At 35.3% G+C, this 19,978-nt stretch overlaps 1 protein-coding gene across 1 annotated transcript in view; it reads left to right on the forward strand.

Annotated features, from left to right (window-relative positions):
* LOC107691162 (citron Rho-interacting kinase-like) overlaps window positions 1-19,978 on the forward strand; it is a 108,911-nt gene that overhangs the window by 37,322 nt on the left and 51,611 nt on the right. The window contains exons 7-13 of the mRNA XM_016489648.1: window positions 7,274-7,379; window positions 9,857-10,000; window positions 11,869-11,988; window positions 16,828-16,998; window positions 17,495-17,548; window positions 19,471-19,524; window positions 19,761-19,901. Of these exons, the coding sequence (XP_016345134.1) occupies window positions 7,274-7,379; window positions 9,857-10,000; window positions 11,869-11,988; window positions 16,828-16,998; window positions 17,495-17,548; window positions 19,471-19,524; window positions 19,761-19,901 (790 nt within the window). The remainder of the gene's footprint in view (window positions 1-7,273; window positions 7,380-9,856; window positions 10,001-11,868; window positions 11,989-16,827; window positions 16,999-17,494; window positions 17,549-19,470; window positions 19,525-19,760; window positions 19,902-19,978) is intronic.

Below are 19,978 nucleotides of genomic sequence, written 5' to 3' on the forward strand. Positions count from 1 at the left end.
ATCTTAATTATGAACACACTGGTTTGTAGTGCAAACAGTTTGACCGTTTACTGCACGTTGTTATTCTTCTGGTTATTTTCCTACAGCGGCTAATGAACCGGAAGTCTCGCACATTCACAGAAAACCACTTACTTCGGTGTTGAAAAATAAGGTGGATACTATTACTATTATATAAAAATATTTATTATCGTTTTTCTTAATATTTTGAACATATTTTAAAGTTTTTTCATTTTAATGCTAGTAGGTTTAGTAATTATTATTTTTTTTTTATATATATATGTTTTTATTTAATTTTTTCAGTTTTAGTTATTTTAGTACATCAAGGCAAACTAAATTAAAATGAGAAATGTTGCCTTGGCAACTAGCAACTATCTCATTTCAGTTCCGAAGGTTTTAATTTTAGTTTCAGATTTAGTTTTAGGTAAGTTACTCCTCACTGATCATTTGTCCAGCAGTCTTGATTTCAGAAGTGTTTTTTACATTCATGGAGATTTCAATATGTTCTTCAATAGAGAAAAATGAACCAAACCAACCAACTCTGAGGAGAATCCCTTTGAACATCTGAAAATAAGACATAGACTGTGTGCTTAACAAGGTTAATGAACTACTCGTCCCATGACACACGACTTATGTTGGAATCAAACCAGAAACAACCGTTCGATTGAAAAATATTGAAATGTATAAAATGTAACTTTCATTAGAAATAAATATAGTAAACGAGTAGTTTGTGAGTGTAGGCAGACTGATTGGATTACATCAGCCGCATTGCTTCATGGGAGTGGGCGGTCACCACTGAGCCTTCTTTCTGTTTCCATGGTAACAGCGACTTCTCCAATTATTGGATGTCTCTTTAGGATTATGGGTTGTTGTGTATTCACCAGCAATTTGGCTTTCAAACCTGATTGATGGTCATAAAATGAAGCTGACGTGTGTCTCTACAGAAGCTGAATGTTCCTCAGAGCTCGTGATGAATCTTTATACATTATAGCCCTCTATGGAGGAAATGAATGGGATTTTTTTTTCTTCTGGAGCCCTTGTGTTCTGCACAGATGTGAGACAAATAATACCATCTAAAATGTCTGTAGTTGGTACCAAGACTAGTGAAACTAGACTCGATTGCATTTATGCATTTGGCAGACGCTTTTATCCAGAGCGACTTTCATTGCATTCAAGGTATAAAGTTTTATATGATTTCATGCATTTCCTGGGAATTGAATCCCAAGATCTTGGCGTTGCAAGCAACCATGCTTTACTGCTCTTTTTTTTGTTTATCTTTTTTTCTACTCTCTCTCTCTCTAATATTGTTGTAAATGTTTTTACATGTTTTTTTTGTTTTGTTTTGTATCAATCAAACACTATAGATATACAAAGACTGTTCACTCCTATACTTATGAATGGGAGAAACTGCAACGTGCAATATGGCGGAATAGTCCCGCCTTGTAAATGAAAGTGCCAATCGCTGATTGGTGAAGTCATTGCGTCAATGCAGCGGCCGTTAAAAGCTCCGGTTCCCATAGAAACCTGAATCTCACACTTATGACTGCGCATGCACATTGGCTGGTCTAGACTGAAAAATAAGCTTTTTTAACACTATTTAAGCATAAGGAACAACATTCATGGGGCAGTTCATTTCAGATTTTGTGCTGATTTGAAATATGTAATTTAATTGTGAGTTCAGCAGGCAGTTTTTGAGATTTAAGGATTCCCCCATTCATTTAGATAGGACTTGGTCTTGGATGCCCGAAAAAGAGCTTCCCGGAGGCGTTGCAAACATACCCGAGTGAACAGACTTTGGTATCAATTCTACCTATATTTCTTGGCTTGAAACTGTCAAATAACTCCATTACAATGTTGAAAAGCATTACAAGTCATTAAATGGATTTCGTGAAAATTAAGGCCTTAAATGGCATTAAAAAGCATTACATTTTATTTTTGCACGCATTAAAAATGTATAGATAGTTTTGAAGAGAAAATAATATTATCAATTCATTTTGAATTATAGCCTTCATAATTAATAACTTTGATTTGCTGTTTCAAAATATGTACTTTGGTGTGATAAACACGTGGTAATTGGCCAAAATTGCAGCGACTAGCTTAGGAGGCTTAAAACAAATGTAACACTCACGGCTCAAATGATAACAAAATCTAAGATATTCAAGGACAAATGCAATGAACTGAAAAATGTTGAGTCAGAGTTGGAACTAAAAGCAAGCGAGTTAAGGCACATGCATTCAGTTATTTACACAAAGTTAAAACTGTAATTTCTATAGCGCTATATAGATATTATTCATGGTTATTTATGGGTTGTGTATGGCATTAAAAAGCATTAAATTATAGTTTATGATGCCTGCAGAAACTCTTTATTATATTGTCTTCTGTAATTATAACTGAAATGATTGAATTCTGATAAGAACACTCATTTTACATAGAGCACGCAATGAAAATGACATGAATATGACAGTGGGCAAATGCATAAAGCGCAGCATAATTTGAAATCACTAACTTAGTTTAAAGTTTGTCGATCGCACGTCTCCAGTTAAGCTGAACTCTCCTCCTGTCAGCATTCAATTCACATGGACCGACCATCACGCTGAGAACACGCGATCATGCAGGTCACATGCACACTTCACAAGATCTCACAACTGGATCCGACTAAGTTTGCAAGGTTTGTGCGCCGTCAAAATAAAAACGAACACATCGGCCAAACAGAAAAACGTATCGGCCGATGCCGATATTTGAAAAATGCCAAATATCGGCCGATATATTGGTCGACCACTAGTAAACAGTGCTATATAAATAAAAAAGGAAAGGAAATCCATTGTTTGTTTGTTTTTTTTAAATGAAAGTTCAATAAATGTGTGATGTTTCCAAAGTTAATAAGTAATCATGTTTAAAATAATTGTGACGGTGTTTGTGATATGTTGTGACAATATTGGCCAAAATGATTACACTGTACTGTTCAGTGCTCTGCTGTAGTTTATCTGTTTATCAGATGTAGTTGGAGCGGACAGCATCTGTAAATGCCCGTCTTTTCTTTATTCTCTGAAGTTCACGACTGTAGTGGGTCTCATTAGCAACAAAGATGAGACAAACTATAGGAGCGAGGGGAGCCGCCTGGCCGGGTGGTGCAGTGACAACAATCTCTCTCTGAATGTGGAGAAGACGAAGGAGATTGTTGTTGACTTCAGGAGAGTGCGCACTCAGCATGCTCCTCTGTCCGTCAATGGTGTGACTGTGGAGAGGGTGAGCAGCACCAAGTTCCTAATTGACAATAAAGCAGACTTGACTTGACTTGACTTGACTTGACTTCGATGATAATTTATCTAGAGGAAGCTCAAGAAATGGACTTTGAAACATTGTGAGGGACACCATATTAGCCCTTCAAAGAATTAGAAAAGCGTGGCCAAAATGCTCTTCTCTCAATCTTCAGACATCTCCTTTAGCAGGAAACACTGAACAGACTGAAGAGTTTGTGCACATTGATAAAGTTGACTGTGTTTGTAATGGGATTTAAGCTGGAGCTAAAGGTCTTCAGGACTCTCGGCGGACGAGCTGTCAGAACGACGGTCAGAGCAAATATTCAGGAGCTGCTGTGATTGGTTCATCTTCCCTCCGCTGCTTTATTCTCTCTCTGTCTCCGTTAGAAATGTCTGTTGTGATTGTGCGCGGCTGGGATTTCATTCTTTATTTTTGGAACACGTTTATCCGTCAGACAACATTTCGTTAGTTCTGAATCACTGACATATGATGCATGTGGGCGCTCAAGTTGTTTCATGTCTTTGTTGGTTTGTTCTGAGGTTCACATGTCTTTTTATACTGTCGTAGGCGGTCGGTTCTCTATATTTAGGCGTTTTTTTGTGTCTTGGTTTCCTCTGTGAGAAATCTGAAATCCAATGGTACTTTGGCTTCCTGAAGAGCATCTGTGCTGCTTTCCAAAAATTGATCAGCAGCTTCTGACTTGGTGGAGTGAGTGTGGGAGGAGTCTATCAGTTTGACTGACCAATGGCAGACATAGGGTGGAGTCAAAGGGGTGGGAGGAGTATTTGGGAAACCTTTGTGGAAACAGTCATTATAGTTTTACTTAAATTTTTGTCTCCACAGTCTTTTTAATTTCAGTCTTGGGTTTGCATATATTTTTGTTATTTTTAAGGACTTAAATTGTCAACGTAGTAGTTCACGTAAAAGTGTTCTGAAGTTATATGATATGATAGTTTTATGTGATATAAATGTAAGTTATAAAATAATAATTTGTAAACCCAATCAACTGATTCATCATAAATGTTCACTAATCTAGTTGTTCAACTCACTAACTTGATCTGAATGCAGCAATTCTTGAGTCAATTGAACATTGAACATTGAATAGTGACTTATATTTGGAATTTTTTTTTTTAAATGAACAACTATGCTTTTTTTTTTTTTTTTTAATTTTTTTTTTTTTTTTTGGGTTTATCAGAGTGCAAAATTAATTTTGCTTCCAATCCATGAATTTTGAATTCAATTTTGAGCTTTATATTTATATTGAATATGAGCTTTATATATTTATATTATATTTATTAACCTTAGTCAATGTTAGTTAATACAATTGTTCATGCATTAATGTTAACAGATACAACTTTTGATTTACATTTTTTTATTTTTAAACATTTTTTATAAATGTTAAAAATGTTTACAAATGTTTAAAATAAAAGTATTAGTAAATGTTGAAATTAATATTAAGATTAAAATGCTGTTGAGGTATTGTTCATTGTTAGTTTATGTGGAACCTTATTGTAAAGTTACCAGTTTCTTTGAATTTGAATGTGAATAGATTTACAATGAATTGAAATTGAAATTACAGTTCTGCATCCTTTTTGAAACCTAAATTCTAATTAAAATCTGAATCGCGCACAACTGTGTGTATGTCATTTATACTGACAGTTTAGTGCAGCACAGTGTATTTACTCATGAAACTAGGTATCAGTTAATGGGCTTTTCTGCCGCGTGTTGGTTCTGGTGCACAGCACTGATTTTTGCTGACAGGATTCAGGAACATGTGCTGCGCGAACGGCCCTGCAGATGCTTGAATGATATCATCAGGATCTAAAGAGCAGAGATATGGAGTGAATAATGTGCCGAAATTAAACAAACAAATCCAGTATTTTGCAAACAAACTTGATCTGCTTTGCAAAGGAAAACTCGACTCGCAAACAAACAGAAAGCGATTGCAAATACAAAGGTCAGAGTGAGCGAAATCGCAGAGGTGTAACAAATAAACGTATTAAAAACATGAGCGTATATCATATTTCACAAATGCAATCAATCCTACGAATTGCATGTAACCTTTGAACAAATACCAAATTTAGTGCATGCAAATGCTGGTCTGTTTTGATTGTGAGACACTCGCCCTTTTAATGCGATCTCTTGACTTGATTTTCTCTCAAATGCAGTTGAGCAACTTCCTCTTCCAAAGCAGCAGATGGCGCTGTGTGTGATTTTACGGCAGTCTCCCGAGAGAAGCGCTGAACCACGCTTATGAAAATGAGCGGCGAACAGTTGGGTTTCTGTCTTACTGTATCTATAATTAACCTTTTTGAGGTTTTCACAATGCCAAACCTACTTCAAGAAAAATGAAACACTTATTTTAGTTAAATGAAACGTTCTTAAGTTGTTATGGACAATGACAGAAACAGACATAGAATCCTTCAGTGCACATAATCACTAATTATAGTAGATTTTGATAATTAATCATTTTTTATAATTAATTAAAACACGGTTGTGGTTTGCTATAGCTATAGACTAGAGATATTGGAGTGCTAGTAAGTGCAAATGTGCTTGCTACCAATATGTGTAATCAACATTTTGAAAAAGGGTTCTTATAAACATTAACTCACCTGTTCACCGCTCATTTTCATAAACGTGTTTCAGCGCTTGATTTTGCACTGATCGGTCACATTAATATCTTTAAATTATTGTATTTTATTTAAATTTTTTTTATATTGAAGTAGGTTTGGCATTGTGAAAACCTCAGAAAGGTTAATTATAGATACAGTAAGCGCTTCTCTCGGGAGACTGCCGTAAAATCACACACAGCGCCATCTGCTGCTTTGGAAGAGGAAGTTGCTCAACTGCATTTGAGAGAAAATCAAGTCAAGAGATCGCATAAAAGGGCGAGTGTGTCAATCAAAACAGACCAGCATTTGCATGCACTAAATTTGGTATTTGTTCAAAGGTTACATGCAATTCGTAGGATTGATTGCATTTGTGAATTATGATATACGCTCAAGTATTTATATTCGTAAAGCACGTTTATTTGTTACACCTCTGCGATTTCGCTCACTCTGACCTTTGTATTTGCAGTCGCTTTCTATTTGTTTGCAAGTCGAGTTTTCTTTTGCAAAGCAGATCAAGTTTGTTTGCAAAATATTGGATTTGTTTGTTTAATTTCGGCACATTATTCACTCCATAAAGAGAGGTCAACTTCCTGTTTTACATGACACACTGATGAAAGAGCACAGGTTCATTATGCTGTTAAAATGAGTAATTATGGTCCAGTTTGGACACCGCAGTAATTTGATTTCAAAACGTGCAGAACTCAAACAAACTCACACGTGGATGGAAATGAAGGACAGTTGTTGTGGTGTTATTACCCTCCGGCCTGGTTTGGAGTTCTGGTATAATCAGCACTTTAGCAGCACGAGTGTGTGTGTGTGTGTGTGTGTGTGTGTGTGTGTGTGTTTCCCTCCTCAGCATTTTTAGCTGTAATGAGCCGATGTCTAATGGCGGAGGCAGAGATCTCAGAGTTCAGATCTCTGAGCAACACAGAAGCGTTGTATTATGAAATGAGAGATTGTAAAGTGAATGATTGTCTTGATAAGATGTGGACCCTCTGTCCATGCTAATGAACTCAAATGCTGAACTGCATGCGTTTTATGACAAATCTCCGTCAGTCTAATCTGAGACAAATATAACTCCGTTTTCATTTCGTTGTGGATGTTTATGGTTTTGTGACACTTGCGGTTAGTGTTCCCTGACGTCTCATTCATGTCATGTTAATTAATGGACGCCACATAAAGATTATGTCCTTTGGTTTTGAATGAATGAATTCACATGAAACTAATGGAGTGTGTAATGAATGTGAAAGGCTGAGCAGACATGCGTGTGTAATATTCCCTACATTCCCAGGAAAAACACAACCTCTCACAGACTCCTCCTGGCTTTATCATGGAGATTTATAACTGTACATATGCATGTGTATTATAGTTCTGATTAGGCGTGTTTTTCCTTGTGTTGTCAGATCGGTTGGCACAGGGCTCAACTCTCCTGCCAAGACCAACTCCATGGAAAAAAAGCTGCACCTCAAAAGCAAAGAACTGCAAGACACTCAAGACAAATGTCACAAGGTAAGAGCACAGAAACAGTCCGAATGAACACTGAGGTACTAAACTGGGCTATTTAATGCAAGTTAAACTGCATTAACAAACAAACATCGTATTACATGTGCAATGGATGGCGATGTATTGCACCAGGATCAACATTAGAATAGAGTTTCAAAATATCTCCACAAGACGACTTGTTTACAAATTGTAGTGCTGGGTATTGACCGATTTCACACTTCGATTCGATTTCAGTTCACAAACTTGCATTCCAATTCCATTCCAATCTTGATTCGATTTGTTATTGATTCATTTGGATATACATCAGGTACATTATACATTTACAATACATGCAAACTATACAGGGAACCCTATGGAAGACCATTTCTGCCATGGAATAAAAAAATGTAAAAAGTATTTTTTTGTCTCACAATTTAGACATGTTTCCTTGCAATTTCGCACAAAACTCAGAATTGCGTTTGTTTCTCAGAACTCAGACTTCTCATAATTGTGAGTTTATATCTCGCAATTCTGCATTTGTATCTCACATTTCTGTGCTTTTATCTTGCAATTCTGAGAAGAAAAGTCAGAATTGTGTGTTTTGCTAAATATCACCAGGACAAAAGTCTGAATTATGAGATATAAACTCAGAATTCCAAGAAAAAAAGTCAGAATTATGAGTTTAAAAAATCAGAATTACCACTTACATTTTTTTTTTTTAAATCCCGTGATGGAAATAAGCTTCCATAGAAACCTGTCATTTGGTTCTTTGCTGTAATATTAAAGGTTAAAATTAATAACTGATTTGTAAACAAACAGGTGGTTTTTACAATAATACATTTAGAATAATAATTTTTTAATGGAATAATGATTTTGTACTCCAATTCATTGTTGAAATAAACGGTGGCTATAGTAAAAACATTTGATGTTTGTTTTTTTTAAGCATACATTAAATATTAAACAACAGGTTAAGTAAAAAAAAATCATGAATATATAATATAGTGCAAATATTGATCAAAATGCTCCTCAAGATGTATTTTTTCTTGCCAACTAACGAGTTTGTGGTCATTAAATGTTTTTTCCTGAGGTATATGTGACTTTATACGTAACACTTTGTTCACACGCTGTTTTACTGACATCTTTCCACGGCCGAAACGCTGATTGATCGATTACATGAGAAATTATTTATTTTAGTAAGTTGTTCTGCTTCTTTCAAAACTTTCTGATGTTCATTCAGGTTTATTTGGTGCATTTATCGTTTGAATTTTGTGATAAAAATGACCATTTTAAAGCTCAGACTTCATATCAAAAGTAACAAAGCTGTTTTTGTGATTGTTGAATGGCTAAAAGATTTAAAAATCAATATTGTTCATTAAACTGATAAATCGATATTGTCAACTAGGGCTGGGTAAAAAGTATCGATAACTTGATATTAATCGATTCTCATTTTTACGGAACGATATCGATTCTTAAATCCCAAGAATCGATTAGTCTAGCCTGTTTTCAGTTAATGGACTGAACGTTGAAGGGCACTTCCCATCCAATATATCGCAATAAGCATTGTGCTTTGGTACTTTCAATATGAAACAAAGTCTCAGATTTCAAATTCTGTCCATCCATTGTATTACAGTATTCAAACAATAAATGGCGTTTTGGCGCTGTTTAATGTGAAGTGACAGATCGCTGTAGCGCCTCAGATCAACAGACGTGAACTGATCATCTCCTCCACATTAATACCAGTTTCAGCACAAAATAAACATGACTAAACATCCGAAGGTAAGTTAAAAGAAAGAGTACAACTTTACAATCCGTACCCTGTCTCATGTAATCTCTCAATCAGTGTTTCAGCCGCGCAAACACGTCAATATAACGGCTTGTAAAAAATGTCACGTAACGTCACATTTACCTCAGAAAAACATATTCGGTGACCATAAACTCATTAGTCAGATAGAAAAATAAACTGTAGAGAGTTGCATTTTGCTAAATATATGCACCATATAACATATTCATTATAAATTTTACTGTTCTTCAGTGTTTCATTTATAAGTTTTTATGACAGCCACCATTATGTTTATATATTTTTTTAAAAACAAATTGAAGTAGAACTATTATTATGTAATTGTAACTTTATTTTTAAAACTTAATTTAGTGTACTTTTAACAAATCAGTTAATTTTAATATTATAGTAATGTAGTACCAAATGACTCATGTATATTTTACAGCATTAGTTGAGAGATTTTAGATCCTTGAGAAAATCTGGCATGTACTGTACCTGATGTATATCCAAAATATTCGATATTGAATCGAATCGAATTGCAAGCTTGTGAATGAGATTCGAATCGTGAAATTTGTGTCAAAATCCAATCCTATTGTCAACACAGCTCTGAGAAATGAAAGAGTCACGGTCATTAGTGTGTGAGCTCGTGGTTGTGGTTGTGTTGGTGCTGTCTGAGCGCTGCTGTAAAATGCATTTAGACCTGGTGCTTGTGTTTGTGGCCGCTCAGATGGAGCAGGAGATCTCGCGGTTTCAGCGTAAGATGACTGACCTGGAGTCAGTCCTCCAGCAGAAGGATGTGGAGCTCAAAGCCTCCGAGACCCAGAGAAGCATCCTGGAGCAGGACCTCGCCACCTACATCACTGAATGCAGCGTGAGTGACGCTCAGACTCTCATTCTAGTGTAATAATAGTCATTCATTAATCATAATACACTTTATTTATAGAGACGAGCAGTCTGTGGATTAAATGAATAGGATATTTTGGCACAGAGGCCAATAAATTAGGGATGCATTGATTTAAAGGGGTCATATGATGCGATTTCAATTCTTCCTTTCTCTTTGGAGTGTTACAAGCTCTTGGTGCATAAAGAAAACAAAACAATGTACTGTAAAAAGTATGGAGGACCAAACCTGCAGAAAACAAATACAATTAATTTTTAATTAAATTAAGTTTTTTTATTACACCCGCCCCCCCCTTAATTTATTATTTTCTTTATTTAATTTTAACTTTTAAACTTTTTTTTAATTCTTTCATTAATTTAAAAAAATATATTTTTATATTTATGCGTTCATTTATTTTTTTTATTCCTACATGTATTTATTTCCATATTTAAATATTGTCACATTTATTTGCATAAATACATAATTCATAAATAAATACACAAATAAATACAGAAAATAAAGGAAAAAAGTAATACAAAAATTTAATTAAGACTAAATGTAATTAAAAAAAAATTATTGTATTTGTTTAATCAAAATTCGTTTATTTTCCTAAAATTACATTTATTTATTTTTTATTTGGTCCCGCACAAGAAAGATGGCTAACCAAGTCATTCCTGGACATATGTCAGTAGCTGTATTTCCATGGATCTTGATCCCCAAATGCAAATCGAGACACCAAGATGTGCATTAAAATCTAGAAATGTATGTGCACAGTTGAGACAGATACATATTTTATTCAGTAAGAAAACATGCACATAAACTACAATGGAAATATACATTTACCAAATAAATTCCTGAATGCACAACAAAATAAACTGATGATGTGACTGGATAACTGGACTAACCAGCAGCCGATCTCATCGCACACCATCTCAAATGTTGTTTTAGTCATTCTGAAATGCCTGAACCAAAGTCTGTCATCAAAATGATTTGATATAACCGTCTCACACAATTGCGTCCCAAACATCTGGCATCCAAATGCAAGATAACACGACAGCATTTGTTGTTGTGTTTCACCTACACGCACTGAGTCACAATCATTTGATACGTAGGGGAAAAAAATCACAGACTTGCAGCAAATTTGATTATTTTATTACTGATACTTTGCACCAGTTTCTCAGTAAGATTCACCAGTTTCACACGGGATGGAACAGTTTTGTTCACAACTTTGAATGGAAACATAGCTAATGTCTCACTGTAGATGAACTCATATGCATCTAAAAATAAAGCAAGAGCCATTACTACTAACTGAGAATGTGAAGTTACAGATAGAGTATCTAAAATTATTGGACGCTTCCTCAACATACGAAAACAGTCAAAGAAGTTCCTTGTGATTCACAGAGATATTGTGCATCCTTATCCATAATAGATGCACACTAGCATTATTCACTATTGTTGCATTAACATTGAGACCTTGTGATTTTAGTATGTTAGTAAGTTAAACATAAAATGGGTCAGAAATCAGTAAAACATTAAAAATAGAAATCTAGTTTGGTCTAATTTGAGATCAGAAAGCAAGGCTGGTTATCTCTCGGCTAACTGCTAGTTGTTTAGTTCTTGGCCCCAGGAGTGTGTACTTACACTCTGACAGCAGTACACACTTTCTGATGGACGTATCTATGGTTTTATATCTAGAACAGCAAAACTGACTTGATTTCATATCTGCACTCTCTTGATGTTCTATGTCTAATGCAAATACACCCGCTGATAAAAGCACTCTTGGCACGCTTGTTCTGACCTTGCGTTCCAACCGCCACTGCATCTCAACGTAACAGACGTGTGTGTGTGTGTGTGTTTAGAGTCTGAAGCGCAGTCTGGAGCAGGCTCGTGTTGAAGTGTCACAGGAAGATGATAAAGCTCTCCAGCTCCTCCATGACATCCGAGAACAGAGCAACAAACTCCAGGAGATCAAGGAGCAGGTGAACAAACGCATTACTGTGAAATACCTCACTTTAGTGCAGACAACAGTAACACTTTAGATTAGGGAACACTGTTCACTTTTCGCTTTTTAGCATGCATATTACTAGCATATCGGCTGTTTATAAGCACATAATAATGCATGACCCTTATCCCAACCTAATACCTAAACATAACTACTACAACAACTACCTTATTTACTATCAATAATAGTTAGGAGTTTATTGAAGTGAAACTCTTAGGGAATATGTGTTCCCTAATCTAAAGTTTGGGATCAGTAAGATTTTTAATGTGTTTGAAAGAAGTCTCTTCTGCTCATCAAGGCTGCATTTATTTGATCAAAAATAAAGTAAAACTTGTTAAATATTATTATGATTTAATATAGCTGTTTTCTATGTGAATATCTATTAAACTGTCATTTATTCCTGTGATCAAAGCTGTATTTTCAGCATCATTACTCCAGTCTTCAGTGTCACCTGATCTTCAGAAATCATTCTAATATGCTGATTTGCTGCTCAAGAAACATTTCTGATTATTATCAGTGCTGAAAACAATCGTGCTGCACAATATTTTTGTGGAAACTGATACATTTTAATTTTCAGGATTCACAGATGAATAGAAAGTTCAAAAGAACAGCGTTTATCTGAAATAGAAACATTATAAATGTCTTTACTGCCACTTTTGATCGATTTTATGCATCCTTGCTGAATTAAAGTATAATTATTATGGATTATTAGGATCGACATGTTTTGTTTTGTTCTTCCAAACAAACACAGTCCTAACCATTAGTCCATTAAATACCCCTAAAAAGATGGGTTGAGTGGTTGGTTATAACAAAGTCCTGCATAAACATACTCCTAAAATCTTATCGGTGGATGGAAATGTAGTTCTAGAACCAATAAGAATGTTGCTTCAGGAACATATCGTACTTGGGTAAGTGATTGTACAGTAACTCACCACTGTTTACTAGTCAGTGAAGTGGCTCTAGTTAACTGTATTAGTCAGAGCTCATCTCTACAGACACGTCGGCTGAAGATCATCACACAAAGCTGCTGAGGAGGATGAATCTGTCTTTTGTGAGAGAAGAGATCAGGAGATGCTCGTTGGGCGCATCGTTTCCATGGAAACAGCTGTAATTGTTTATTATCTTTGGGTCATTGTGCAGCATTATAATGGAGGGTAATTTTAAGCGTAGTACTAATATAAAGCACCAGCATCGTCTTATTCAGCATCGCCACAGACTGATCTTCAGGATCTTTCGTGACTGCATGAGCTCCAGCTGCTCACTTTTCTGAAACGTTGAAAGTATGCTTTTCATTTGTTTTCTCCAGAGGCGTTTCAACAAGTTTTTCAGTTTAAAGACATGAACAAAACCAACCAATCAGAAATGAATCACAAGATAACTTGCTCATCAATGGATGTTCTGCAGTGAATGGGTGCCGTCAGAATGAGAGTCCAAACAGCTGATAAAAACATCACAATAATCCAGTGGATTACTTGTGGATTATTGTGATGTTTTTATCAGCTGTTTGGACTCTCATTCTGACGGCACCCATTCACATCCATTGGTGATGCAATGCTACATTTCTCCAAATCACTTTATTTAAGCTGCACACATTTATTCCATCACATAAATGACATTAACAGAATCATCCACCTCATTAAAGACCAAAACAAGAAATTTTGAGCTATATGATCTTCAGATAATGTGTCTGTAGAGATGAATGTGTGTGAAGAAGAGCCACAGACTAGTGATGTAACAACTAGTAAGCTATGGTTTATTAAGTCGAAATGAGTTTTGTTATGAGTTAGACTAGTCTGATCATTCATTGATGAAAACAGGCCAGAAGCTGTTTGAGTTATGCTTGTTCTGTGTATGTGTGCATGAACATGAGCTCAAGGCATTATGGGGAATAGTATTTCACTCACTGAACTGGGAACAAGCATTAGTGGATAATCCTGTGCTGGCAAACCTGTGTTGAGCTAGTTTTTAAACCCCGAGTATGTTGGGATCTGAGAACGGCTCTGTCACAGGATTTAGAGGCAAGAACACCAGCAAACTGAGCCATAAGATTGAGAGAGATCTTGGTTTTGTGTGCAGTTTTTCAATGTTTCCAGCCTGACTGTTTTCCATTGCTACTGTACCTATACATCTGGCCAAAGACTTTATGAACGAAGTCTCTTCTGCGCACCAAAGCTGCATTTATTTGATCAGAAATACAGTAAAACAGTGTAATATTACATTTTCAATTCAAAATAGCTGTTTTCTCTGTGAATATCTGTTAAACTGTCATTTATTTCTGTGATCAAAGCTGAATTTTCAGCATCATTACTCCGTCTGGTTCACTATCTTTGTAGGGACATCCCATAGGCGTAATGGTTTATAAACTGTACAAACTGTATTTTCTATCGCCCTACACCAACCCTACCCCTAAACCTACCTCTCACAGAAAACTTTCTGCATTTTTACAATCTCAAAAAAAAAACTCATTCTGTATGATTTATAAGCTTTTGTCCCCACGGTGACAGAAGTCCCCATGAGTTGGTGTGTATTCAGGTTTAAGTCCCCACCAGTGTAGAAAAACCTGTACACACACACACACACACAGACAGACAGACACACAATAAGGGCTGAATCTTTAAAAAGCTTTAAAAGTTATTTTACTGAAACATCTCGTTTAAAGAGCTGCATCACTGAAATAAGTGACTAAAATTATCACAAGTGTGATAAAATCAAAAATATTTAGGTCTGAATTGAAGATTTATGTATTTGAGTTGCACATAAAATGTCCATCCATTTGTATTACACAGTTTTAACGTGATGCAGTCATACATTTGTCAGTCATACATGAATGAAACGGGTCAGATTTAATCAACTGAATGGGTTTTAAATACACAATAACCAGCTTTATATATTTATCAATAAATCCAATTTCATACATTTTGGCTGATTGAATACTGCTTGTTCCACTTATTTTAACCATGCTCATAGTTTTTAACCGAATAATAGCTGATTCTAAGCAATTTGAATAAATGCGTTTTAAAATAGGATTATTTAAATAAAACCAAATAGATTAAGAGTTAATAATTAGATCACAAATAGTTCATAATAAACTAAGCCATGGCTTTTTGAGTGCAGAAATCTGACCTGTTATGTATGACTAAAAAAAAATGCTTCATATTAAGTTTATTGGTTTGTTTATTTTAAAACGGTGTAATCCAAATGCAATGAAACATAAATCTTAAATTTAGGCTTAAATATGTTCAGTTTCATGGTTTAATGCATTATGGAGACTCTAGTGCTGTTACATATTTCATGAACACAATAATTAATCGAAGTCTGTCATGTAATAGTGATATTTTCCATTAAGCTTCACTTGCAGCAGCTTTAAATGACTTTATGATGGACCTTCAGAGCGTGATTGTGATCTATATCGAGAATTCTGTAATTTGGCAACTAAAACATAATTTGTCTCTTAAATGTTTTTTCGTTGGATCCAAACTAAGGTTGAACTGAAATGTCGTGAAGAGCTTGTGAAAGTGCGTTGAGTTCGTTTGTATGTGTGTTTCTCTCAGACCTCTATACTCAGCGCAATTAACCTGGTGAGACCCGCCGGCTTCAGAGAGAATCTCAGCCTGTAATCATTCACACTATATTTCAGTCACTCTCTGAAGCCGCTCGTTTAATTCCTTAATGCATCTTACTCGCTCAAACCCTCATTAACCCGTCTGGCTGCTGTCAGCGGGTCATTGCACGGGAACACCAGAGCTTTCTCAGAGCAGAAACGCACACGGACGTCTTGTGCTGCTGGGTATTATTCTTACCTATAGTTATTAAAAACATTAAACTTTTATATGTTAAAATATATAATTATTATAATATATATTAAAAACATTGTTTTAATTGAAATAAAGCTGAAATAAAATATAAAAAATTAAAAAAGAAAAGTAACTGTGAAATAATAAAATTACCAAAAATTGAGCAAAAATTAAAATTAACTAAAAATATGAAACTAAAAGTTAATTAATGATTTAAAAACTATAATAGTGTATAAATAATTCTAAAATAACACTGCTCATAACCAGGGTTATTATTTTTTACCTAAAACTATTAAAAGCATATTGTTAATTGAAATAAAGTGGAAATAAAATAAAATATAAATATTAGATAAAAAAAAAAATAGAAATGTTGGCAAGTAAGTTTAAAATAATAAAATTGAATAAAAAAAAAATAAAATGAAATGAAAAATTTTAAAAAGCTAATCAATGATTTTAATAAAAATAATATATAAATAATTGGAAAATAACCATGGTTATTATGGTTGCTTAACACTATTAAAAATATTTTATTAATTAAAATGAAATGAGGCTGAAATTAATTATATTAAATATAAATGTTAGATGAAAAACTTAGAAAATGTAATAAATAAATAAAAATAAGAAAACAAAACTAGAAACGTTGGCAAGTAACTGAAATAATAATAAAATTACTAAAATGAGCTGAAAAGATAAAAATAAAAACGAATTAATGATTTGAATAAAAAACTTTAAATAGTACATAAGTAATACTAAAATAACTGTTCATAGCCATGTAAAATAGTACAGTGTATCAGGCTGATTATTGTATTCATGTGCTGTGATATTTACACATTTCTTGGACAGTGCTATGGTTTTACTTATAGTAATTTTGTGTAATTCAAATGAAGCTTCCATGAAGTGTATGTTCTGTGAGTTACTGAGAACACGCGTTGTATGAGTATGACTTCATATTTGGTGTGTTTGGGAGGTCTCTGGTGTGTGTGTGTGTGTGTGTGTGGTGACGTGCTGCTCTGTGTGTTCAGGAGTATCACGCTCAGCTGGAGGAGATGCAGGTGACCATCAGACAGCTGGAGGAGGACCTGTCTGCAGCCCGCCGCCGCAGCGACCTGTACGAGACCGAGCTGCGAGAGTCACGGCAGACCAGCGAAGAGCTCAAGAGGAAAGCAGCCGAATACCAGCAGAGGATCCAGAAGGTAGGTGTGTGTGTGTGTGTACCAGTCAAAGGTTTGAGCACATCTGCTCGTTCTTTATTCTGACGAGTTTCCACATGTTAGAATAAAAGTGCATTGATGAAAACTCTAAAATAACAGAAATATAAGTCAAGAAATTATGCAGTGGTCAAAAAAAAAAAGAAAATATATATAATGTGATTTAATATATATGCAAAATATAAAAATAAATAAATATATTATTATATGTAAGTTTTATTATATTTTATGGATATATTTATTTAATTATATATTAATACATTATATTTTTATATAGATTAAATTGCATTATTTAATAATATATTTACTCTTTGTTTATATGCTTGAAACTGAATGAATTGAATCAGTATACTCAGAAACCGCAGTTATCAAAGTCTGATCGATCTTCCTGGCCGATATATACAGTACATGTCATTTGTGTGTGTGAGGGCTTGTTATTTTTGATCGTTTGATGTGATTTTGATATTTTGATTGTGTGCAGGCGAAGGAACAGGGGAAAGCAGAGGTGGAGGAGCTGCTCTCTAAACTTGAGAAGGTACAAATCACACAATGACTGAAATTCATTTGAAATCTGTTTGTGTCCCTGCAAATGAATAATTGAGCAGACCGGTGGACCGCACAGACTCAACTCATCCGTCATCAGATCATACGCTAGACTCAAACCACACTAAACGTCCTCTTCTCTGGGATGGACAGGACGTCCCTGTGGGCTCTTTCATCTCTGACTGAGAGCTCAAATAGATCCCATGAGAGACGTCACTGTAAGATCATACAGGTGCTCAATTATTATTGTTAATAAACCAGCACTGCTCCCAGGATGATGCAAAACTGGGAAATATCAGGGACGTTTGTCATTTCTGGGCCTGCAGAACAATAGAACGTAATCTAAAAAAGTCATGGAAATTTCTGTAGTGAGTTTAAATCTTTTTTTGATTTGCTCAGACACATGCGTGTGAGTGTGTGTGAGTGTGAGTGCGTGCGTGCGAGTGTGAGTGTGTGTGTGTGTTAGGGGTTGCACCGACTAGTCGACTTCAATGCTCTGCCATGACGCTTTAAGCTTGAGGTCGACTAGTCGCTGGTCCTATAGAGGACGCAACAGGATACGAAATCTTTGAAGGACTTCCACATTTGCGCTCCGTTTCCAAACAGTTAAAATTATAAATAAATGCATACTCTGAAAGCGCTCCACAAGACATGCATGATTATATTACTGGATGCTCGAAATTGAACGGGAGAATGCACGTTTTAAACAGCTTATTGTACAGGTAAGTTAATCGCCGTTCTAATCTAATGCGCTGCTGCACTGTAACGCACACACATAGGCTACAGACAGTAGCTCGTACATCACGCGCACATAATCTTTCAGCGCAGAAATGTATTGTCAACACTGTTCTGTGATTTCTCATTAAAATAGCTTAGAAACTGAAAAGTTCAAGCTGACTTTAAAAAAATCATTAGTCGTTCAACCTCTAGTGTGTGTGTGTGTGTGTTGACGTGGGTGTCAATCATCCTCAATGATACTCACTGCGCTCTTCATGCTGTGAAATCTCTCTCCGGTCAAGTAGTTTCATTTAGAGAGGACATGTCTTCATGAATAAATGTTTTTATAAAATGTGATGATAAGCTCATCTATTAAAACTAAACACTCAAGCACCATGTTTTTCAAAGCTTCCACATATTTGTAGAAAAACCCTTTTAAAATGTACGTGTTGTTTTTACCAGAGCTGTATATGCTGTACTGTAGATTCACAAATAACATGGAGGCTGACCAAATAACTTTTTCAATTCAACATCAAGATTCTACTCTTATTCAGTGGAAAACATCTCAGATAAGATGCACTGATGAAACACTGAATTCTTTATTTTATTTTAAAGGTGTCCTGTTTGCACTGGAACCAGGGTTATTATTGTTAACTATATACAGTATATATATTAAATGAAATTCAACTAATTGCAACATTTCTCATTTTAATTTAGTTTATCTTGATACTAAAATAACAGTTTCACAAAAACATCCAATAAACTTTGTATTTCCATAAACATTCCCTCTTATCTCTTATTCATACACAATCATGAGATTGAACAATAATGAAAATGCATAAGAAAAATAAGAAATATTAAATATTAAAGCATAATAACAACAATAAATGATAAAATATATAAATGACTAATGATTATGAATGATTAGATGAATAAATGGGTTATAAATGAATAAAAACACAACACAAATGTATGATTGCTCTCTTGATGCAACACACACAGTTTGCATTTGAGGATCTTTAGATCCTTCAATACCAGTATATAGTCAGTGGTCAGTCGTGCATCACTAGTTTGATCGTCCAGGTGCTGAATGTCTCTTTGAAACATTGCTTTGTCATTGACTTCACCTGTGCTGACATTGTCATTTCCTCTGATTACACACTCGTCACAGTGACTCTATGAGCTTCTGTGTTGCAGACGAACGCCGAGCAGCAGCTGAAGATCCAGGAGCTGCAGGATAAACTCTCAAAGGTTCTGTGTTTAATTCTGCTGTGTTAACATGTTACAGGCCGCTATTGTGTTGTGTGTTGCATGCAAACACAGGGAGCGAAAACACAAGCATCTGCATTGAGTTTTAATCTTCTGCTGTTTAACTTTAGAGGATCTGAAGGTCACAGGTGGACGTCTTGGTCTAAAATTAAGTGTTATAATGTGTATAATGCATTCATATTTTGAGCTCTGCATGTGTTTAACCTTTGACCCTGCAGGCGGTGAAGGCGAGCACAGAAGCCACGGAGCTGCTGCAGAACATCCGTCAGGCCAAAGAGCGTCTGGAGCGAGAACTCGAGCGTCTGCGCAGCAAATCTGATCCCAGCGACACACTGCGCAGACGCCTGCGAGAGACTGAGGTACGACGCTCACTGTGTGTGTGTGTGTGTCTGTGTGTGTGTCTGTGTGTGTGTGTGTGTGTGTGTCTGTGTGTGTG

This window comes from Sinocyclocheilus anshuiensis, unplaced genomic scaffold (genome assembly GCF_001515605.1).
Source record: "Sinocyclocheilus anshuiensis isolate Anshui unplaced genomic scaffold, SAMN03320099.WGS_v1.1 scaffold458, whole genome shotgun sequence".
Taxonomy (NCBI): domain Eukaryota; kingdom Metazoa; phylum Chordata; class Actinopteri; order Cypriniformes; family Cyprinidae; genus Sinocyclocheilus; species Sinocyclocheilus anshuiensis.